The 24,904-nt window shown below is 39.9% G+C and overlaps 1 protein-coding gene across 7 annotated transcripts in view; it reads right to left on the minus strand.

Moving 5' to 3' along the window:
- LOC111841788 (cytochrome b5 reductase 4) overlaps positions 1 to 23,852 on the minus strand; it is a 109,717-nt gene extending 85,865 nt beyond the window's left edge. For 4 of the 7 annotated variants that reach the window (XM_023807786.2, XM_023807781.2, XM_072708319.1 and 1 more), the window contains exons 1-7: positions 23,422 to 23,852; positions 22,178 to 22,331; positions 21,141 to 21,241; positions 9,190 to 9,274; positions 9,054 to 9,092; positions 7,773 to 7,793; positions 6,531 to 6,618 (exon numbers count right to left, since the gene is read on the minus strand). In XM_023807786.2, coding sequence (XP_023663554.1) covers positions 6,531 to 6,618; positions 7,773 to 7,793; positions 9,054 to 9,092; positions 9,190 to 9,274; positions 21,141 to 21,241; positions 22,178 to 22,331; positions 23,422 to 23,496 — 563 coding nt within the window. In that variant the 5' untranslated portion in view covers positions 23,497 to 23,852. The remainder of the gene's footprint in view (positions 1 to 6,530; positions 6,619 to 7,772; positions 7,794 to 9,053; positions 9,093 to 9,189; positions 9,275 to 21,140; positions 21,242 to 22,177; positions 22,332 to 23,421) is intronic. The other 3 variants (XM_023807783.2, XM_072708318.1, XM_072708317.1) reach the window with 2 other exon arrangements.
- Between the last annotated feature and the right edge of the window lie 1,052 nt (positions 23,853 to 24,904).

Below are 24,904 nucleotides of genomic sequence, written 5' to 3' on the forward strand. Positions count from 1 at the left end.
GTCCGAGTCTCAGTCAGTCTGCCCCAGATTCGTCATTGTATTGTCATGTGTGGTTCCTTGTCGGCTAGTCCTGTCATTTGAATAAATCCTGTCTGTCCGTATTTACGGCGCCGATCGCCTGCTTTCCGGCTCGCTTGCCCCGCGATCGTGACACATTACATGACACTAACAAATTAAAATAATCAAAATTTGTAAAATAGGCATCAGTCCTATGGGGATCTGTCAAAATAGTTTGAAAATCACTAGTATATCTCGAGGGGCCTCTGGTATATATAGGTCTGGAGGGGCCATTGGCATGGTGGTGCAGTGATTAGCACTGTAGCCTCACACCTCTAGGACCTGGGTTCAAGTGTCTGCCAGGGTTCCGTGTGTGGAGTTTGCAAGTTCTTCCCATGCCATCGTGGGGTTTCCTCTGGGTACTCCGCTTTCCCCCCACAATCCTAAAACATGCTGAGGCTGACTGGAGTTACCAAATTGCCTAAAGGTGCACATGTGTGAATGACTGGTGTTCATTTGGTGCTGGTTTTTTCATGTGCACGATGTACATGTACAACTCATTTATATTTAACTTTTATCCGGAAAGACTTAAACAGTAGAAGGAAGAGATACAATTTATGTGCGCATCCTGGTATTTGAATCCCTGAGCTCTACTCTGTTAGTGCGATGCTCTATACAGTATGTTGAGCAAGAGACGCAAAATTAAACCATGCTTTAGTTTAATGTGCTCACGAGATAATCAAGCACACGATCGCACATTCAGAAAATACAAGACAACTCGCATCCCATATTGGTTCAAAACAGGACCCACCCTTTTTATTTTTCAATACGGGATGACTGCACAATATAAGGAACTAGTGCCAAAAACATTAACAAAAATGGTTCTTACTGTATGTACAAGGGATTAACTACAATCAACAAGTATTTACAAATCAAAGCATTGTTAACTCTTGGCTCTTTCACTTAACAATTACTTGCCCACAAAACAAGGAATATTGGCTAACAAGTGACTATCTTGCCTGATGGCTTAACTGATGCTATGAATGGTTTAATGTGGTTAATCACTGTTTCTCAGACACACAGAGACACACATGAACATAAGCACACCAAGTACACACTCACAGTTGAGAGCGAAGCTTGAGTGCATGGTGAAGACATTTATCTGGGGACACTGGAGCACTTCGTGTGATAAATTTCTAGGGCTGCAACTAAGGACTATTTTTATAATCATCGACTATTAAAACGAATAGTCGACTAATCGGATTATAAATTGCATAAATTATAAAATGGCTCCTATTTAGCTACCAGCTTTTACATTTAGCATGAGGTTATTGTTCGACTTGAATGCCGCAAAAAACACATGTAAAATGGAAAAGAGCTGTCATGCGATTGATTGTGCAAACAGTTTTAACACAAAAAGGGAGCTATCTTTTTAGAGACTGCCAAAAACTAAATAAGTAAGTATAGGATGTGGGTTGGTCACACATAGCCGATACCAGATCCGTCAAATAGGTCTGGATCGGCGCCGATACCAATCCAAATTTCTGATACAATCTGTTATAATCAGGGCTGCATATAACTGGTATGCAAGTACGCATTCACCTTTAAAAGCGATACGTGCGCCAATCCATTGCTGTGACAGTGCAAATGCGTACGTATTTTACAGGGCTGTGGAGTCGGAGTCGGAGACAATTTTGGCTACCTGGAGTCGGAGTCGGCAAAAAGTTAACCGACTCCGACTCCTACTAAATTTAAATGGGAATTAAAAAAGTAAGTTGAAATGTCCCAATTCACAAACAGTCATAATGAACTACTTCTCTGCTGTAAGAATAAAGCCCAATGCATGCAGTGCATAATGTTACCACAAAACGAACATGTCAAGTAACCATGAAGCATGCTTTTCATTGACTGTATGCGTCACTATATGGGATGTAATGCACAGGTAAGGTGCGGCACCGCTTTCCATTGTGTCGTGTTCCACTGTTACAGGGAACTGTGAACCTAGCCTAAAGCCCCCCATACATTTACAGATGCACTGCCGAGTCATCACGCGTCAAACGCCGGAAAAATCATCCGGTGTGTTCTCAGCTCCGTCGGCTCCCCTTCGCTATGCGCTAGTGAAAACCTTGTTTTCATTGTGTTTGTCTTTAATCTGGCATTATAGTAGAGTGTTGGCTTCCTAGCCAGTAGTTCTGTGGTGAAATGACATGTATGTTCCCTTCCTTTCCTTCAATGGATGTAGAAAATATATTAGCATAGTATATACATACAGAGGAGTCGGAGTCGGAAGATTTAGAAACTGAGGAGTCGGAGTATTTATCTACCGACTCCACAGCCCTGGTATTTTATGTGCATTTGTACTGATATGACAAGAACTTATCATGCATTTTAACCTGTATATGCTAACTCGTACTTCATTTGAGGTATAGAGGTTAAAATGCACGGTAATTTCTTGTCATATCAGCTATTTATATAGCCTATGTTTACAAATAAAAACTCATTTTAAAGCAGTTTGAAAAATCCCAAGATCCCGACCCAAAATACGGGAAATTTAGAGCAACTTCCCATTGCCATTCCTCTCTTAACAGCAAGAAAACGGACTTCAAAACTGCTGTTATTTATTTATTTTTTTACGGAGCATAAGCTCTTGCAGCACTTGCGACATCAGAGCCATTGTCCTGAATCTTGAGCTTCGGAGTTTTGGCTTCTTTATCTATTTAAGCAATGGCCGGGTTTTCTCCACTGTTTTCTGATATTTTTTTTAGCTACTATTAGCGAATGACACACGTACTTCATGACACACCACTGACTTCCAAACATAAATACGTTCTATTCCGATCTTTTTTGAAAATCGGAAATATACTACTACTAGCCTATTATTATGCCCTATTATTATTATTACTGTTATTATTATTATTATTGGATACGCCAGGCAACAAGAAGCCCATGCCATTCACCCTTTTGCAGATCTCGTCTTTGTTTTGGGACATTAAAAGCCTTTGAGACTGATGTGGCACAAAATGCTGGGGAATTATTTTTCTCCTTACTATGAAGTTTGGCATCTTAAACACGTGTTGGGAAATAGCTTGTAGCCTGTAGGCTACTCCGTGTAATACTTCCTGAGGTGGTACATGGTGTGAAAAGTTTGTGAACCACTGCTTTTGTTGAGTTTTGACACCCCGCAACACGTTTTTAAATCATAATTAAATCTGGTCCACCAGTAATCATTTTCCATAAAGACTAAAAAATTATCAATCAGCATCGCTGGCCCTGCTTCATGATCTGTTTCAATAACCATATCAAGGCTATATCTAAGTCCTCTTTTTATAACCTTAGGAACATCTCTAAAATCAGAGACCTAATGTCCAAGAATGACCTTAAACTTCATGCCTTCAACTCCACTCACTTGGATTATTATTACTCCCAAAAAACTTCCCAAAAAAATCCAAGAAGGCTCCAGCTCATCTAGATTACTTTGTTACTTAGAACCAAGAAGACCGAACATTAATCCAGTCCTTCAGTCCTTACACTGTCGTGTTGCGCGGGTCGGCCCCAAACAGACCCGTCAGGAGATCCAAAATACCCGTGGATAATGACCCAAAAACCCGACCCGAGGAAAAAAAAAAAAAAACAACACCAGTGAGCCTGTATTGCCATGGAACCTACCAATATAGTGTCATTTGTGACACTGTAACCCATAGATGGCATAGATTTGTGCTAGATTCGCATTGAACAGGGTTCCTCCAGTTCTGGCAGAATAAATTTCCATGACTTTTCCAAAATCTTTGCAGTACCACAAGAAAATTTTCAAAAACCCACAAGTTTGCTTTGATTTGATGATCATGCAGTTTCAGATAGTAATCGTCCTGCCCCGATCGTCCGCTCCTTCCGTGTGCCACGCCCCCTCGTTAACCTAGTGTGGAATCCCCGTGTGATCAGCTGTTTCTGGTTGTTGTCATTAGTTCTGGGTATTTAGTCCGCGTTTCATTGTGTGTTTTCTACGACGCTGAAGTTGGCTCCTTATTCGGATTTTCCGGTCCACCTTAAATGCTTCGCAGCCCAATGCAATGACGCTTTTGCGCCTGTAGGGGGCAAATTTTAATACCTTAAACCTCTCTGGGCCAGGCAAATATCAACTTCTCAGTACACATCAGGTATCCTACTATACAGAAAAAGTGACATTGTCCTGGCCCAGACTGATTTAATGCTTTAAAAATCAGATGGAAACAAGGCACGTCATACTATAGCGCACAATGGTGTTAATGGGAAGCCATTAACCATTTTAATGCCTTAAACCTCTCTGGGCCAGGCAAATGTCAACTTCTCAGTACACATCAGGTATCCTACTATACAGAAAACGTCACATTGTCCTGGCCCAGATTGATTTAATGCTTTAAAAATCAGATGGAAGTAATGCGTATTATAGTGCACAATGGAGATTTCATTTGACTATTCAATTGTTCTATTAAATTGAATTTTACATTCGCATTTCATGCTGTTGTTGTTGTTGATGACATGGTAGTGCATTTAAGGTCAATTAAACTGCGCATGTATGCAAAACACACTAGTTGTCAAAACTGTAACATCTGATGCAACATCAGATCTGAGAACTCTATCAGATTTGAATGAACTTAGTAGAACTTAGGTCTTCTTTTAACTCAATTTTGTCTAAAATGAAGTAGAGCAGAGCATACTTAACCGTGATATTTCACCAAACTAGTAGCTTATCCTACAAATTGAAAACTCCAAAATTGAAAAATATATGCCGACTGCATTTATACGCCGATCCCGTTTACAACACGTTTTGATCGATAATGAAATGCGTTTTGTAACTTTTTGACCCGCACGCACCCACGCACGATATTTAAAAAATGTCTGCCGGAAAACCACCCGTGGGTTATGGGTCGACCTGCGCATCACTATTACACTGGCTTCTAGATGCCTGGTCAACTAATAAGGCCAAAAGTGAAAAGTAAGCAAGGCCAAATGGAATTCAGCTGTTTTGCCACTCAAAACTGGAACCAATTCCCTGATGAGGCACCAAATGCAGCCACCAGCAAAACCAGGTTACAAACATTTTTCTTCCATAGTGCCATTCATTAGCACTATTAATCAATGTTGATGCTTTTTCTTTTACTTTTATTTTGGTGTCTTCTATTTGCAATTTTTAATTACTGTTACTTTGTCTTCTACTTATGTTTTAATTTTCCATTTATTGACTGATTTTATGTAAAGCACTCTGAGTGACCTCTGTGCCTTGCCTTTTTCCCCAATTTAAAAATGTACTGTCAAGAATTCCCAGAGTTTAACAACCCTAGGGACATATCTATTAGCACCATTTGAAACACGATATTGCATTAAAGACACCATTTTCAAAATGGTAATTAAATCCTGATTTAAACTTCAGTTAATGTTGTGTTGGGTCTTGAATAGATTTTTTATATTATTACCTCGGAAATGTCCACTGTGGCCCAACAAAATTTACAGATAACATTTTGTGAAGGATGACTCTGTATGTGTGATTTGTACCTCACGTCTGCACATGCGCAGCACTACAGAATGGGATATTAAGCCAGATATTCTGATTTTAGACTGTTTGTGTTCTCTGTCTGTTTAAAAGTTCTGCAGAACACCTGCACTTGTGTCCGAATGCGTGTTTATGGGTCTAGTTAGGTACGCCAGTCACAGGGGGATCTGTATGCGCCCTTTCAGTTCAGAGTGAACCAAAGCTACAGGTATACCAACCAGAGTGAACACTTAAAATGATAAGCAAAGAAAACTGTTTTTTTTTGCAGTCAGTGGAATCACTAACACCAGTTCTTGCTAAACAATAAACTGACCTCTGTAGTTAGTGGTAAATGTGTAGACAATATGATTTTCCATAAAATGGCAGGATGATCAGATCACAGAAGACAGGTGGTATGGATCAGGTATTGACACACATTATTACTGGCCATTGAAGTTATACGTGAAGTTTGGAAATATCAGTGGGAGAACATGAGATCACAGTCTTTACAGATCCATGCTACATTCACAAAGGAAAAAAATTACTTCCTACTAATTGACTGTGTTGATTGATAGAGACACATAATATAATTTGGCCATAGAGTCATGCGTGATGTATTTGAAAAACAATTCAATGTGAGCTATGGCATGGCAGATAAGGAAGTGTGGTATGGATCGGGTAGTTAATACTGGCCACTTAACAAGTGAAGTTTGGAAATATTAGTGAGGAGACATAAAAAATCACAATCTCTACGATTTGTATGAAAAGCAGATTGTAGACATCTTCAAGATCGATCATAATATAAAACCATCAGATCACCCACCCCTAGTTACAGAACTATATTTTTTAAAAATAGAGGAATTAGTTTGGTTATACTGTCCAGTAAACTGCAAAATAGTTTTAAAAACATGAAAAAGAATCTTGGATCATGATCATCCCTAAAAAAAAAAAATCATGCTCTTTTTTCCATATCACACACCCCTAGCTATAACCCAATTGAATTTCCTATCATGGTAGAATGGTTCACCTGGGACAGTGGTCCTTGGTTGGAGGGGGGAGCAGGGAAGAAGGCAGGTTTGATTCGAGAAGTGTGCTGGGGGAAGAGGGGTATAACCCTAGCAAGACAAAAAACAGCAAACAGCTTTGAGACACTGCTCCATCTAAATTATAACTAGAAGACATAATCCTTACATGAAAAACCCCTGTTTATAAGCACATATAGAGAGTAAACTATATTACATGTTATTAAAATTGTTGAAGATGCAGGTGTATGCAGGTTGATGTTGGTGATATACCCAACATGAACCAGTTACAGCCTATGGAATCAGAAACAGTGTAGTGGTTTGACATGCAAGGATGCATGCAGACTCAGGAGGGGAGGGTGTAACCCCCCTAAAATTGCCACCCAAAAGTTTAGTTCAACATCAGGAGGACTTATTCTCTGTTTCTCCAATAGGGGGGGATATGTTTAGGAGTGTGGCAGTTTTAGTGGTGCTCTAAAAAATAAAAAAAAAATAGAAAGGTGAAAGAAGCGCGCGGGGAAAAAAAGTGGAAGAAGACGGACTGGATGGTGGAGCTGCCAAGCAAGTAGCTGGTTTAATTTTAGTTTTCGTTAAGTCGAGAGTAATTTGGAAAGAGAAAAAAAAAGAAATTAGTTATCATTAGTTTTTTGGGATCTGTCCAAGGATTTTAGGTTCCTTTATGAGAGAAATTTTCGGTTGGTTTTTTTGATTGCTGAAATCCTGTTCAACATTGGAGGGACAGTTGCTCGGAGAGGAGAACGATCAACGGAGAAGCACGGTCACAAGCACCCTGCCAGAATCTGCACTGGAGCCGAGCGCCCTCCGTTGGATTTCAGATAAGAAGAGAGACAGAACAGAGGGAGGACAACTTTGTGGACTGACTGGACTGAATGACTGACGGGACACAAAAAAAAAATAAAAAATTCTTTGATAAGCTCATGAGCACGGTTATCTTTTGAGGGGTGGAAGTATTTGTTTTATATTATTTGTTATAACTATTTGGTTTCCCCTGGTGCAGTTTTGTTTTTGAGGTCCGTAATAATATGTATATGTTTTATTCCTTCTTTTGGTAGTTATGGAAATCTAAGCTAGCATGGGAAGGGATTTGGGAATGATTGCATAGAGAACGGACTAGGCTGAGCCTTAGAGAGAAGTTAGCTTATTGTCATATTATTAATTAAGCGAATGGTTGTAGTTCAAAATAAATAAGTTAAGTAAATACGTTTTTTTTTGTGGTTTTGTTTTACCAATCATCCTCCTCCCTGAACCTAAAAAGAAGGTTTACACACGTAAGAAACCAAACACAGTAACAAAAATGTGGTAATTCAGGTAATTAAATAATATACTGAAATCCATGGGAAAGTATTAGTACACAGCCAAGACAGTGATGGAGATACAAATTTTACACAAGATGATTGGAACACATCACCAGCTTTCCATTATATTTCACTGGTTTTCCTTTTTCATAATGCACAGAAGCAGTAATTAAGGTCAATGATGGGCATACATCATTTCAATGTATCACTGCATGCCCCAAAACATAAGCAAATTAAATCAGTTTTATACAATGGCTTTAGAGCTGGGCGATATGGCCAAAAACGTTATGATAAAAATTTTCTTATCAGCTGATATCGATAATTGTTACAATAATTGTTGAATCATTATTTCTTTCCAGTTTAAAGGCTGATTTTTACTCATGAGTTAAAATTGAAATAAACAGATGGTTAAGCTGCATTTATAAACAATTCTTTATAATCAAAATGTGACAAACACTTGCCAAACAGTAGTGGTGGCCGAAATTACGCTTCCAGTCCAGTATACTCTATTTTCTGACCCCACTAGATGAAGCCCTCTGTTCAAAAAAAGGGGGTTAAAGCATGCCGAAACCATAAGCGCAATGGCTCAAAAAAAAAAACTGCAAACTGTTCATAAAGTTGGCCATCACTACCAAACAGCATTACGTATTTCACAAGTCTGAGATAGAAGATGAACAGGTTATTTTAGTTATTTTATTTTAGTAATCACTGAAAATAATGCTGTCATTGACGTTTCTTAATTATCTGTCGATTATTACTGTCAGGATTTCTCATGGTAATAGACAACTTTGCTGTGGACTTCACTTTTGGATCTTGCTGAATTACCCTGTTAACAGGTTGCTTTGGACTTATTATTATTTATTTGTTCAAAAACCCTTGTTTTTACAGCTGTGTTTGCGCATGAACTCAACTGCCGGTCCAGACAAGCAATCACAGAGAAATTAACGTCACTTCATCGTGTTGCAAAATATGTTATTGACAACACGTTGGGCCAAACTTTTATCGAGCACTTGTCACATCCACATCGAGGAAAATTTATATGGTGATAATTATCATTACCATTTTATCGCCCAGCCCTAAATGATTTTATATTATTAATTTTTATAAGATGTGATAACTTCATTTTATATGACTTCTTACTAATGTATATATGGGGAAAATTGAAGCTAGCTGTTAATACTGTTCAGTTTATATAAATAAATGATCTCTTACGATTTACAGAAGGGTTAATCTTCTGTGTATTTGAAGAACCTGCAGTGAAAGAGGCAGGTTTCAGTTCCAGAAGGATCCTCTTGGATTCATATAGATTCTTAAGAAAAGTACACACAAACGTGCACCGGATCACTACCATGTATAAGTGTGCTGGGCTTGGCTGCCATCCTCCCGACCAGACACTCCTTTAGCATAGACTCGTAGTTCACCCATCTGTGGACCTGAAAGCCATGAAAAAAAATCACCATGGTTTAGCATCTATCACGATTCAACATGCATCATTGCCTACATGCACTAGCTATGGCTAATCACACACTGAAGGAGAGCACAAAGTATTAGCATTATGCATGTCTCATAGGGCTGGGCGATCATACCGGTATTATATCACGCATGCGCAGTAATCACTAGGGCTTCAGATGACAGGCGCAACATTTGGCCATGCACCAGCTTTTTTGTGCTATACGGACATTTATTTATGCCCACAATTTAAGCAGTTTAGTAGTATGGCTAAAATATTAATGAGGCTTTGTATCAGAGCATGTGAGCGGAGTGGAGCGGTGAGAATTTCCGCTCCTCGCTCACGAGACTGTTGGCTCCGCCCGCTTTTCTGCTCTAATTCGCACTAAGACGCTCTGCTCAACACCGCTCTTCGCTCCACTAAAATTTCCTCCCGCTCCAGTCAAATCGCTCCACGCTCGCTCCAATTTAAAAGAGGGACAAATAATCTGCATGCCTAACAAATGTCACCTTAAATCGAAGCCTTATATCATGAAGAAATATATATTTTTATGCAACATATAGGCAACAACGGACAGGTTTGGCAATGGCATTCCACACAAAAATAGGCTTAAAAATAAAGTAATCAGTGGGCTTAGCCTGAAGAATATACAGGCTAAGCATCCACGTTTTAAATTTCTCAATTTTTTTCTGTTGATGCTGCTGCTGTGTCCCTATAAAATAAAATTTCACTGAAAAATTTAAAAAATCCTATTAGACCTACTTTGAATGACAAAACGAATTTATTTGATTACCAATATTTACTTATATTTAGGCTTTTATACTTTAATTTACTTTATAGACTTGATATGCTACAACCATATAAAACTTGCTCACGTTTTGCTTGCTTCCGCCTGTTCGCGTACACTGTAAAAAAATCTACTACAAAATAACAGTCAAAAGTCTGGCAGGTCCTGAAGACCAGTAGTGTTGATGTATATTTGCATAGCATGACAGGGTACTGCCTTTGTTTAAACTTTTAACCATTATGGTGTTGAATAAGGCAACAGTATAAATTCCCCAGCCACGTTGCATAATGATTGAAAATGAAAAGCTTGAACAGCAGTGGATTGTCGTAGGATCTTGTTGGGTGGCAGCCGTAAAGACCTTCTCAATGCTTGTTTTGACGCAGACTATGGAGTTTGTTACTCTCTGCAGCTCCGGGACCTGCTCATTCTCCTAAAGACCAATAGTGCTGATGTATGCGTGATATAATACTAGGGGTGAGAGAAAAGAAAGAAAAAAAAATAAAATCGATGCATCTTTTTTCTTTCTCTAACGATTCTAAATCGATTCTCAAAGATTCAGAATTGATTCTGTGTTCTATCAAATTGCGAGTGCGCGCCGGAAACATAAACATTACAACGCTCGCCTCTTACATATGCTGCTCTTCATTTGAACAATGGACAAACTACATCCTGCACCATCAAATTTAAAATCGACTGTGTGGCAACATTTTGGATTTTGTGAAGACAAAGAGAAAGGGGTCGTTGATAAAAGGCATACTGTGTGCAAAGTCTGTCGCGCCAAATTTAAGTATTTCGGGAACACTACTAATATGTAGTGTTGTAGTCAAGACCGCCTAAACCGAGACCAAGACATTGCCGAGACCGGAAGGTATCAAGACCAAGACACTGCCGAGACTTGAGGGTACCAAGACCAAGTCCAAGACCAAGACCAAGACCAAACACAGACTAGGGATAGAATCAACATCACATTACTCAGATCAACTGTAGAGAAAAAAGGCATTGCTGTAAAGTGTCATTACTCGTTAAATCAAATTCATGTTATCTTTTCAATTATATTGTCCATATGTCTCTCATTTAAAATCTCCCAGATTTGTCATAGTTACGAGGCCTGATGGAAAATAATATTCTCAGCAATCCTCTCCTATAATTTTATCAGACCTCGTCAAGGGAAAGAGATGGGATGTACCAGAAAGATTTTCATATTAAGTACCAGGGAGAGAGGCCTCGGGTAAGCTATGAATACGGCTATGTGATGATCCTCTGCTTTGAATTGAAGAGAATGAGCCTCCAGATTGACTTGCACCTCCAAGACCGTGCTTTCTAATGAATGTGAAATACCTAATTTAATTGAATTATAACTATGCTACTAGTGCTGGGAGACAAAAACGATCTCGATTTTTTATCGATAAAAAATAAGGACGATCACGATGATACACACAGACTATAAAACTCGATCAAGAATAGAATAGAATATTCCTTTAATGTCCATCAAATTTACATCAGATGGAAATTCATCTTTAACAGTGACGTAAGCACACAATACAGACAAGACTATACACAATAAACATATATCAATACAACTAAATATAAATGAAATATGTTAATAAAATATTTTTAAAATGTTAATAAAAATAATTTAACATAAATAAATTTAAAACAAAATACATAAAATACCTGTATAATAACACTATCTGCTAATAAAAAAGTCTTTGTTAAGAATAGTTACAGCTGACGGAACAAATGACCGCTTGTAGCCTTTTTTCTTGGCTAACGGGACTACAAGTCTCCTGCATGATGGCAACAATTGAAAGGCACAATGAAGAGGGTGGATAGAATCTTGATAAACCTGTTGTGCCTTTTTTGTCAAAATCTGTGTGTACAAGTAGGAGAGTTGATGTTGTTTGTGTCCAATGATTTTCCCGGCCTGATTGACGATTTGTGCCAGTTTGTTCTTTTGTTTAACTGACAGTTGCCCATACCATGACACTATGTTAAATGTCAGCACACTCTCAGTCAGTGATTTGTAGATCATGGACATTGTGCGCTGGCTGGTGTTAAAACTCCTGAGCTTCCTCAGAAGAGACAAACGCTGTCTTCCTTTCTTGTACACATAATCCACATGATTTTGGTAATTTAGCTGGTTGTCTAATATTGTCCCAAGGTATTTGAATTCGGTGACTTGCTCCACTTCCTGACCCTTCACACTAATTGGCTTGAAGGTGGCCACAGCATTCTTATTGCTTCCTTTCTTGCTGCTCACTAGCCACATCTCCTTGGTTTTGTTAACATTGAGGTCCAGAAAGCTGCTGTCAAACCATGAAGCCAGCGTTTCAATATACTGAAGGTAGGGAGAGCTGTTTAAGTCCCAAAGGCAGGCGACTAAGGCCATATCATCTGCATACTTAATGAGGGAAAGGTGACTGCTGTTACACTGAATTTCATTTGTATATATGGAAAAAAGTAAGGGAGATAGTACACATCCTTGCGGAACACCTGTATTCAGGACAAGAGCATTAGAGAGGCAGTTCTTAATACAAACTCGCTGGGGTCGGTCTCTCAAAAATTCCTTGATGAAAAGGATGATGCCACCGCTAACTTTCAGGTCGCAAAGGCGCTCAAAGAGGAGGTGTGGCTGAACTGTATTAAAGGCTGAGGAAAAATCCATAAAAAGAATCCGAGCATGAGTGTTGGGTTTGTCCAGATGACTGTAAATACTATTTAGCAGGGTGAGTGTCGCGTCCTCCACCCCTCTGTTGTTCCGATAGGCAAATTGCATGGGGTCCAGTGATCCTGCTACCTGGCAGGTCAGTTCATCCCGAACAAAGCGCTCCATGCATTTGCTGAGGAGGGGTGTGAGAGCAATGGGTCTAAAGTCATTATTCGTTTTTACGTACTGAGTTTTTGGTACAGGTATAATATTTGCTGTTTTCCAGGCCTGGGGATAAAAGTTAGAGTCCAGAAACAGCTGAAACATTTTCGTGACAGCTGGTGCTAGTTGTACTGCGCATTCCTTTAAGACCCTCCCTTTGAGCCCATCTGGACCTGGGGCTTTGTGAGGATTAACCTTTTGCAGTATAGTCATCACTTTCTCCTCCTGAATAATCATTGGATCAAAGGTCAGTCTAGAGCAAACAGCGTCACACTCACTCCTAAAGTCATGCTTATCAAATCTGGAGTAAAATATATTGTCCATATATTGTCCGGGTCGTCACACTGAATGGTCTGTCTCTGCTCCCTACCCATCATTTTGTTCAGTCCTCGCCATGCATCTCTAGCATTACCAGTCTTCAGTTTCTCCTCAACCTTATCTTTATAATTCAATTGGGCTCTTTTTATTAATCGTCTAGTGTCCTTTGTCAGCTCCTTTATTTTTCCTAAGTCACCCTGCATAAAAGCTATTTTCTTCAGGTTTAAATGATATTTAAGTTCCTTACTGACCCATGGTTTATTATTTGGATAGATTTTAATTTCTCTTGTTCCAATTACTGAATCCACACAAAAATTAATATAACCAGTTATGGTGTCATTTAATAGTTCATAATTGCTCAGACAGTCCTTATCGCTTAAAAACAGATCCCATTGCGTTGCCTCAAAACAGCCCCTCAGCATGTCCATCGAGCTTTCTGTCCAGGCTTGACAGTGCAAAACAGTCGGTTTAACCCTTTTTAAGGATTGTCGGTACTTTGGTAAAAGGTGGATGACGTTGTGATCTGACAGTCCCAAAGGTGGGCGGGACCGGGAAACGTAGGCACCTTCCACATTCCCATAACATAAATCTATAGTTCTGTTCATACGTGTCGGGCATGTGACATATTGTTCCAAATTAGGCAATAGTGCAGAGACATCACATCTGTTAAAATCTCCCAATAGGAAGACGGGATCATCAGCAGAGTAATGTAATGCTTTATTATACCTAGCAGCAATATTCTCTGCCGCGAGTTTAAAGTCTGGCCCCGGCACATACACCAAGATCACTGTTATTTGACCAAACTCACGAGGCAAATAATACGGTCTGAATGAAACAGTCAGTAATTCATAATGAGCGGTGCAGTACGTCAATGTCACGTACCGTGATGTTTGTTGCCCAGCTGGAGTTTATGAACATACAGAGTCCGCCTCCGGTTTGCTTTGCCGTCTGTATTACATCCCGGTCACAACGAACTAGAGAATATCCATCCAAGCGGATGTTATCAATATCCTCGTTCAGCCATGTCTCGGTAAAACAGATCAAGTTAGCTCTGCTGAAATCCCTATCGCACTTTATCAGTGCTGCAAGTTCGTGCATTTTGTTCTGTAGTGAGCGCACATTGGAAAGAGTTACTGTCGGAAGGGGGAAGCGGCTTCCACGTCGTTTAAGCCTATTTCGAATCCCGCCTCTTGATCCTCTTTTCTTTTTCTTCTTAATGCTCCATCCAGGGTAGATTATCCCAGTTGGGTTAAAGCAAAATTCCGGAGGATCATTAAAGGAATATCGGAGATTCAGTAGATCCTCCCTGGAGTAGAAACGAACATTGGATACCGGATCGCCACGCCACATGAAACACGTTTCTCCTCCATGCGCGCATACGATGCCCCAAGTTATTATAAAGATAAAAATAAATATTGCAGTCTTAATCAGTGTACTGTCACACATAATTTCCACGTATTGTATCGTAAGTTTAAACTTAATATAAGATTAACAAACGAAGTAGACAAACATATACAACGCCACTGCCGAGGGTCAGCACTCGCGCATGCGCCCCTCCCTTTCAGACAAATTTCAACCAAATTTGCTCCGTTTTAGACAATGCGCTGAGACAGACAACTCATTAACCTATCGAGCAGAGGTTTACTGAACGCCAGCACAACAGCCAATCACCGACGACGTTGTCATTTTGCCCATCCCCCCTTAAAGAAGCAATGGGTGCGTTCGACTGCAGCTGACGCAACGTGGAGTGCGATCTGTCGGCGGCTGCAGGGGTGGAGTATAAACTGACTGCAGCCAAGTCGGACAATTTCTACTCCTCGTAGTCTGTGAGACTATGTCTTTATGATAGGTATGTCTTTCTGATGGGTATGTCTGATCGGTATGTCTTTCTGATGGGTATGTCTGATCGGTATGTCTTTCTGATGGGTATGTCTGATCGGTATGTCTTTCTGATGGGTATGTCTCATGGGTATGTCTTTCTCATGGGTATGTCTTTCTGATGGATATGTCTGATCGGTATGTCTTTCTGATGGGTATGTCTTTCTGATGGGCATGTCTCATGGGTATGTCTTTCTGATCGGTATGTCTGATGGGTATGTCTGACGATTAAACAAATAAAGCAGCACAACATTACAGTAACTAACAATAAATAAACCACTAACTTACGTGTACTGTTAGAGCATTTATGTAATTTATTTAAACTTTATTTTACCAGTAAATGAACTGAAACCAGTTCTCACTGCTTTATGTGCTTTTCGGGAGAAATAGCAGATAACGCATTGGAACTTCCTGGGATACAAACGTCATGCGTGTGACTAAAATCTTCAGCCAATAAGGGCAAAGTTGTGTCGTCACGGAGGCGGCTCCAGTTTGTGCTGCACGGTCTGTCTCAAGTCGTCTTGCTCTCGCGAGGATTTTGTACTATGTGACATGGTGACACGTGGTGACGTTTTGGAACATTTCTTTGCTGACTTTGCTATCATGCGAAGTGTATGAAGTGTGTGGACTGTGAAGCACTGTGTCCATTGAGAAAATGCATACAATGTAACGTTTTTAAAGTAGATGCATCTGACTGGTTGCATTTGAATTGAGGCGCGTAATGAATAATGATACTGTTCTGTGAGGATGTGCTGTTTTCTCCTTTTTTCCCCATCCCATCGAGACCGCTATGTCCGAGACCAAGACAAGACCAAGACCAAATAGGGTCGAGACCAAGACAAGACCGAGACCACAAAAAATTAGTCTCAAGACCGGTCTCGAGAACTACAGCACTACTAATATGAAGAAGCATATCACTCAGAGCTGCATGAACGGACTTCAGTCCCGATCTCGCTCAGCGCCGGTTTCACTCAAAGGACCCTCGAGCAAGTAGCAAAGCTTCCATCCAATTCTGAAAAAGCCAAGTGAATTACCCGGTCAGTGGCGGGTTTCATTGCCAAAGATTTGCGTCCTTACTCTGTAGTGGGGAACGAAGGATTGTTCGAAGTGAAGAATCGTTTTGGAATTGGATCGTGGATTCCAGAATTTGTAATTGGATCGGATCGTGAAGTACCTAAAGATTCCCACCCCTATATAATAGTATGATATTGCCCAGCCCTAATGTCTCATTATGTTTTTTATTCAACTTCACTTTATACTACATGGTTTACACATGTCACTAAACTCAGAAAGCTACATATGACTGTGGAGCACAACCAGACAAGGGAGCCTGAGCAGTGTCAAAATCACCAAGCACACCACTATGAAGTTTCCAGTGTTTTTACAAGCAGCTCGGACGTAACGTCTGAGCACACACAGATACAACAGCAGTGTACTCGGAAAAAAGAAAAGACGTCATCCAAAACAGAACATTTCTTAACAACACATAACAGCCATTGACAGAAATGAGAACTTTGTATTTTTTGTAAATGCAAAAATTTCAGACTTTTGAGATAATGGCAATGGGAATTGGGGTAGTGGACGATATCTACCAAGGGAGCATCAAGCTCCAAGCAGTTGTAACACAAAGTATACACTCACCTAAAGGATTATTAGGAACACCATACTAATACAGTGTTTGACCCCCTTTCGCCTTCAGAACTGCCTTAATTCTACGTGGCATTGATTCAACAAGGTGCTGAAAGCATTCTTTAGAAATGTTGGCCCATATTGATAGGATAGCATCTTGCAGTTGATGGAGATTTGTGGGATGCACATCCAGGGCACGAAGCTCCCGTTCCACCACATCCCAAAGATGCTCTATTGGGTTGAGATCTGGTGACTGTGGGGGCCATTTTAGTACAGTGAACTCATTGTCATGTTCAAGAAACCAATTTGAAATGGTGCATTATCCTGCTGGAAGTAGCCATCAGAGAATGGGTACATGGTGGTCATAAACGGATGGACATGGTCAGAAACAATGCTCAGGTAGGCCGTGGCATTTAAACGATGCCCAATTGGCACTAAGGGGCCTAAAGTGTGCCAATGAAAACATCCCCCACACCATTACACCACCACCACCAGCCTGCACAGTGGTAACAAGGCATGATGGATCCATGTTCTCATTCTGTTTACGCCAAATTCTGACTCTACCATTTGAATGTCTCAACAGAAATCGAGACTCATCAGACCAGGCAACATTTTTCCAGTCTTCAACTGTCCAATTTTGGTGAGCTCGTGCAAATTGTAGCCTCTTTTTCCTATTTGTAGTGGAGATGAGTGGTACCCGGTGGGGTCTTCTGCTGTTGTAGCCCATCCGCCTCAAGGTTGTGCGTGTTGTGGCTTCACAAATGCTTTGCTGCATACCTCGGTTGTAACGAGTGGTTATTTCAGTCAAAGTTGCTCTTCTATCAGCTTGAATCAGTCGGCCCATTCTCCTCTGACCTCTAGCATCAACAAGGCATTTTCGCCCACAGGACTGCCACATACTGGATGTTTTTCCCTTTACACACCATTCTTTGTAAACCCTAGAAATGGTTGTGCGTGAAAATCCCAGTAACTGAGCAGATTGTGAAATACTCAGACCGGCCCGCCTGGCACCAACAATCCTGCCACGCTCAAAATTGCTTAAATCACCTTTCTTTCCCATTCTGACATTCAGTTTGGAGTTCAGGAGATTGTCTTGGCCAGGACCACACCCCTAAATGCATTGAAGCAACTGCCATGTGATTGGTTGATTAGATAATTGCATTAATGAGAAATTGAACAGGTATTCCTAATAATCCTTTAGGTAAGTGTATATCAGCCAAAGTAATAATAAATTTTACTATACATTACCAATATACTGTATATCATACTGCATAAAAAACAAAGATCTAAAAACAGTGAACATTTAATAAGGACTTAAATAGGACATTTCTACAATTTATGTTTACCAAGTTATGAGAAAAAGTTTGCCAAATGAGCACCAGCTACCACACAGCATTAATTTCAAACACAAAAAGCTACAAGTTAAACAGTGCAATACAGCATATTTCTCCATGCTCTTTATCCACTCCTTCTGTTCAACAACACATCTACACTGATCAACCAATAGTTAACCTTCTTATTGTTGCACAGATCAAAATGAGTGAATCGTACATTATTTTTATGACAAAATAAAACTTTATGCTTATACACGTATGTTTACAGTATATGTGCATGGTGGAAGTCATATGTTTTCAGTGTTGAGTTTTATTATGCGTTTTTGTGATTGTCCATATTTAAATATCATTGAAATATGCAAATCAGAAAACCAGATAATATCAGCGTCATCCAAATTTTTACTGTGGGTTTGTGAGGAGATAGGTTGGCGATTTTGGTGTGGAGATTGCAGGTTGTTTTTGGCGTCAGAGCATAACTATATTTTACTTAAAAATGGATTAGAGCTTCTTTTAGCTTTTATGTTTAATGCTTAAAGTGGCAATTATATGCCACAGAAGGTTTACCCACAGGTTTTGGGTCCATCCCCTGCTAACTGGGTTTTGGACCCTGTATGTGATTTTGAGGAAACATCTGGAGAAATTCCTTTTCCTATACCAGGAAGTCAAGTGTTTGAGGGGAAAAGGGGAGCAAAAAAACACATACAAATGCTTTGGAATGTATTTGTATCCATTCTCCATTGCCATCAATGAGAGTGCTCAGCACAAAGAAATGCGTGCAGCAATGCGTTTTCAAAATGCACTGCAATGCAGCACACTAATGGGGACATCAGATATAGCTTTCTATGCAATGTATGATGTTCTACCAGTTTGCATAATGTGTGCGTTGGTGAAAAGGGCAATGCACAGTGGGAATACTGCAAATTTATATCTGGACTGTCTATCTTGTGGAGCTTAAAGATATCATAGGTCCAATAGCGTGCTCAGCTGCAGAATCCAAAGCTGGAATATAACGAAATGTTGGTAGCACTTTACATGAGGGTGTACAAATAATGTAGTGGTACACTCATTTAATGTATGAATTAACCAGAAACTAAGTGTGAACTATGTATTGGTTCTCATGTTCGTCCATCACTAATCAATCATAACGGTCCTTGGTGCAGAGGAAAAATGCCTTAATTGTTCATGATTTGCAGTACCAGAGTTACTTGTGCACCTTCAAGGAAAGTTTTATTGAAAACTTTTCTTCGATTGGATCTACCCCAAGTTTGTGAAAAAGGAAACACGACACTCACTCAAATACTTTCCTTAATCTGTCGTGTAAATAAAACTTGTCATGTAAATTCAGGTTACTGAAGGAATTGATTATTCAATTGATTCATTCAAACACATGTAAACGAATTCAAAATATTACCTACATCTGGTTATTCTGTGCATGTAAACACAGCTCATGCATAGACAACAGTGGTATAGAAGATTTGAAGTAAATGGCTACCACCGCCAGAGGAATGCAATATATTTGCAATCTAGCAGTAATGCGGAGTACTAAGCATGTCTGCCACAGCTCAAACTGCTCTCCTCTTCTGCAGTCTGAGAATGAGGATTGGATATTAAGAACATAAGAACATAAGAAATTTACAAACGAGAGGAGGCCATTCGGCCCATCAAGCTCGTTTGGGGAGAACTTAGCTAATAGCTCAGAGTTGTTAAAATCTTATCTAGCTCTGATTTAAAGGAACCCATGGTTTTAGCTTCCACTACAATAGCAGGAAGACTATTCCATACTCTGACTACACGCTGTGTAAAGAAGTGCTTCCTCAAATTTGTTTTAAAATGTTCTCCCGCTAATTTCCACTTATGGCCACGAGTTCTAGTATTTAGACTAATATTGAAATAGTCATTTGGCTGAACAGCATCCAGACCCGTTAGAATCTTATAGACCTGAATCATATCCCCCCTTAGTCTCCTTTGCTCAAGGCTGAACAGATTCAGTTCTGCTAACCTCTCCTCGTAAGACATTCCTCTAAGACCAGGAATCATTCTCGTAGCTCTTCGTTGCACCTTTTCTAAGGCAGCAATGTCCTTCTTGAGGTATGGTGACCAAACCTGCACACAGTATTCTAGGTGGGGTCTTACCAAGGAATTATATAAGTGTAACATCACCTCCCTTGACTTAAACTCCACACATCTAGAGATATAACCCAACATTCTGTTCGCCTTTTTTATTGCTTCCCCACATTGGCGAGAGTGGGACATGGAAGCATCAACATACATACCGAGATCTTTCTCGTAATCAGCTACCTTTATTTCAGTGGAACCCATAAAATATCTGTACTGTATATTTCTGCTCCCTGCATGGATTACCTTACATTTATCTGTGTTAAATTTCATCTGCCAAGTATCAGCCCATTCGCTAATTAAATCCAGATCCCGTTGAAGCCTCTCTGCTGCTTGATTAGTATCTGCTACCCTGCCCACCTTAGTGTCGTCTGCAAATTTAACCAGTTTACTGTATGTATTCGTGTCAATATTGGATAACATGTCATCATGGACAAAAGCAAAAGAAACAAGCGGCATGAAGCACTAATGGATATTGGGAGTATTGTCTTTAAGTACTTCCATATTTTTGTATTCGCAATGCAATGGGCACTAAACATTAAACAGTCTCATAAATTAGCTAGCCAGCTAGTAGCTACGCTTAAGGCAGATGGATTATGTAGCATACTGAGGCTTGGCTGCTAGCTGACTGGTTGATTGACATATGACAGTCGCATTTTTGTGTGTTTTTGAGCAAAGTTACACTGACACAAATTGGCCAGCTGAATAACTTACCTTTGACATGCTACATAGTAACTGTCATTGGCAGAAACATCAGCAACTGGCCAATCAGCCCGCTCTACATATTTTTTATTGGCCTCACAACATCAGGCCATCGCACGTGTCAAACCCTATGTCTAGGCATTATTGTTGCATTAAAATCAAAGCTACGCTAAAGTGTAAGCAGAAATGTGTGAGCGAGGTGGCATCTTTGAATCACCTGATCGAACAGGTCAGTGCCGTCCACACCAGCCGCCTTCAGCAGTTCATCCTCCCCCCCGGGGTGAAACTGCATATAAGGACTCACGTTGTAGACCATACCTGGAAGACACACACCATTGGTATACAAAACACACACCCACTCCATCATCATAAGAAAACCACATGGATATAAAATATATAACCAGACTGTATAGATCCTCACAAAATTCATACACGCTCAAAAATCACAAACATAATATATTTTCACAGCAAGATGATGTTTCTCAACACAAAATGAATATGCATGCACTTTGCAGTTAGACACAACATTGTGAGATTAGTCATTTTTAGTTGCTGTTGTGACACGCAAGGTTATTTGAAAGGGCAAATATGCCCTCTGCTGGCAAAAGTATGGGACACTAGTTAAATGCAGACTTCTGCCAGGAATCTTTTTTATAAAGGTTTACGTTTTACCTTCCCTCAGAATATATCAAAACAGAAACAATTATACTGAAATATTCCTTATAAGGACAAAAAAAGCCTGTATTAGCAACTGAACAATAGCAAATGCTCAAGATTAGCTTTGCTACAGTAAATTAGTAAATACAGGTTTGGTAAAAGACCAGCATTAGGGTGACCTGATAATCTATTTCAGGGAAGACACTCAGCTAGGACAGGATTTGTAAACTACCATTTCAATTAAACGAATCTAGATTTTACTTAAGCACTGAGTTCTTCTTATAATCATGCATGTGTCACTAATGTTAATGTGAAACAGCTAGATGAGTCTTTCAATCAAGAAAACAAACCAGTCAACACACAAGAAGAACTTGTGCTGCAAACATAACCCACAGAAGAACACACCTTGCAGGTGGAAAGCAGTCATTGCACTAAAGCCTTATGATATGCAAGCATGCATAGCAAACCAGTATTTATAGCATAATAACTAACACTGGCACAGTCCAACATGTCATTTAAAAAATCACTTTTACTGTGCATTGTACAGTACATGTCTACATGTCTTTAAACTAATAAATGGTTGTGTGTTTGTCTGACCTCGTATGCAGGTCCAGCAATCGTCTCGCGTGTTGTGCTTCCGCAGCTCCTCCTCAGTAACCTCGATGAGCCTTCCCCGGAACCCAGTCAAGTCTTTGCCACTCTTGGTTAACCTGATCCAGTCCATTAGACTACAACCCGGCTTCAATGCCACCTACAACAACATGGTTCATCACAGCCCACACGGTTAAGAGGGATCCTGTACATTAATGTTATTCATCTAAAGCAGGGGTGGGGAACTTGTTCCATGGAGGGCTGGTGTCGGTGCGGGTTTTTGGGATGATCTCTCAATCAGCCAATAATAAAACAGTGGTTCTCACCTCCAGTCCTGAGGATCTACTGTTATTGGCTGATTGAGAGGCCGTCCCAAAAACCTGCACCCACATCGGTCCTCCATGGAACAGGTGCCCCACCCATGAACTAATGACATAGAAGTGAGAAAGCAGGGTCAGCCAGCATCTCTGGAGCAGCAGGGATCAAGGGCCTTGTTACATCCTTTGTATGGGTAAAAATGATGCCGCTATATTTAATTGATACTTTACTGCTAGGTTGTTGGGGGTTTGTTTGCAACAGACCCCATATAAACAGAGAAAGGAAAATAAGAGAACAGTCTGCCTCTCCATTTTCAGCTCTTATAATAATAGCCAATTCAGTCCCATTTGGGGTAAACAATTCCAACAAATAAAACTGCAAATTGGATTAATTGCATAACATGCATTGCACAATTTTATTCTAATGTAATACCTTATTCATATGTAATACATTTATATCTTTATACCAGGTCATTCATAATTTTCACGATACAATGTCAAAGGTATTATTTATACACACACCACAATTTTGCTGTGGTTGGTCTATGATTCTTATTAACTTAATTTCCCAAGTGTACTACGCCATTAGAAACTCAATACTTATCGTGAGTGTTGTTAATATCATAGCTATTAATTATAAGATCGGCCTACATGAAAAGCACCTACGTATGACCACGTATGTTTCCAACGCTTAAAATCCTGTCCAACACAGCACACTACTTAAATAAAATCCACTAACGTTAAGTGGGCATCACCACTTCCGATCCTAGTACAATTATCTACTTCATTTGTATATTATATTAATTTCTACACCGTGTGTTGATATTTAACTTAGCTGTTGAATCGGGTGCAGCACAGGCAGCTTCTGCATGTACTGTATGTGGTGTACAGCGACGAAATGCTCCGTGAGAAACACTAGCTTTTATAACTGACCTTGTTTCTTGCTGACTGAGAGACCCGCTGCTGTGAATTGGGTGCCGGGAACGCTTGCGACGGGACGTTCAACATTTCCACTCTTCTGAAACAGCTCCAGTTCCTAAGTAAATCTGGATGCTAGGCGTTAAATCTTTATTAAATCTTACTCAGTAGTTTTCATGAAGTGACTTCTCTGTCCTCTGCGACATGACTACCTGTCTATAACAAAAATATGACTAAACTTAAACTATTTAGCTACACAACATGACAAAAACTTAAATGTTTGAAAAATAAAAAAAAATGTCCCCCAGCATATAAGCTTGCAAAAATAACAATTATAAGACCTAAAACCCTTGAAGAATACCCAAAACAGGCGTAGATATGACACCGAGAGGAAACTCTGCCGGTTAGCTTCCTTATTTTCCTCCAAGTCAAACTTCCCGTTTTCTGACCCGATTGTCGCATAGTGATGACGGCTAACAACGCAGTCCATAAGGCTTTCTGGACAGCGACCCCTGGTGTGTAATTTCAATCTGAAAGCACTTTTATAACGACACACCTTGACCGAAGTGCTGTACAGCATACTACGGAAGCGTAATGCGTTCACTTGAGAAAAAAGAATTCTGCTCTGTTTTTCTGAATTAATGACATAATTATCTCGGAATTTCTATATTAATGACATAATTATCTCGGAATTTCTGAGATAAAGTTTTCATGTAAAAAAAAAATACGCTCTGTTTTTCTGAATTAACGAGATACGGTTTTCATGTAAAAAAAAAAAAAATACGCTCCGTTTTTCTGAATTAACGAGATACGGTTTTCATGTAAAAAAAAAAAAAAATACGCTCTGTTTTTCTGACTTAACCTCAAAAACTCTCATTTCGCCTACTTTAGAGCTCACTGCAACAATGTCACTCCTTAGATTAATACAGTTTTATTTTGGTTTGGGTTTGAAACACTGCGAAATACTCGCAGCTTTAAGTAATGTAGATGGCATTGTTATTAGTTTGTCTACTTTGCGCAGGCACCTCAAGGTTTTGCCGTTGTTCAGGCGAAAAGCCCATTCTGATCTGCAGGACATAGCAGCGTTTCTCCAGAATCCGTTGGACCAGTATGGAATGCTTCACGGGTACAAGATGATGCATCTGAAATGCATTCAGGCTGGCCTTGTGGTGACTCAAGAAACAATCAGACAATTGTTGAAAATACTGGGTCCCCACAGAGTGCAGCTTAGGCGCCAGCATCGCCTTCGGCGGCGTCTGTACCAAAATCCAGGCCCAAACTTTTTATGGCACGTAGATTCATATGATAAGCTCAAACCATATGGGATATGCATCAATGGTGCAATAGACGGGTTTTCTCGAATGGTTATATGGCTACATGCATACTCTACAAGTAGTAATCCTAAAGTCATCGCTGGATACTTTATTGATGAGGTGCTGTCAAGGAATGGTACTGCTACCAGAATTCGATCGGACCTAGGGACAGAACTGTTACATGG

Source organism: Paramormyrops kingsleyae, unplaced genomic scaffold (genome assembly GCF_048594095.1).
Source record: "Paramormyrops kingsleyae isolate MSU_618 unplaced genomic scaffold, PKINGS_0.4 ups74, whole genome shotgun sequence".
NCBI lineage: Eukaryota > Metazoa > Chordata > Actinopteri > Osteoglossiformes > Mormyridae > Paramormyrops > Paramormyrops kingsleyae.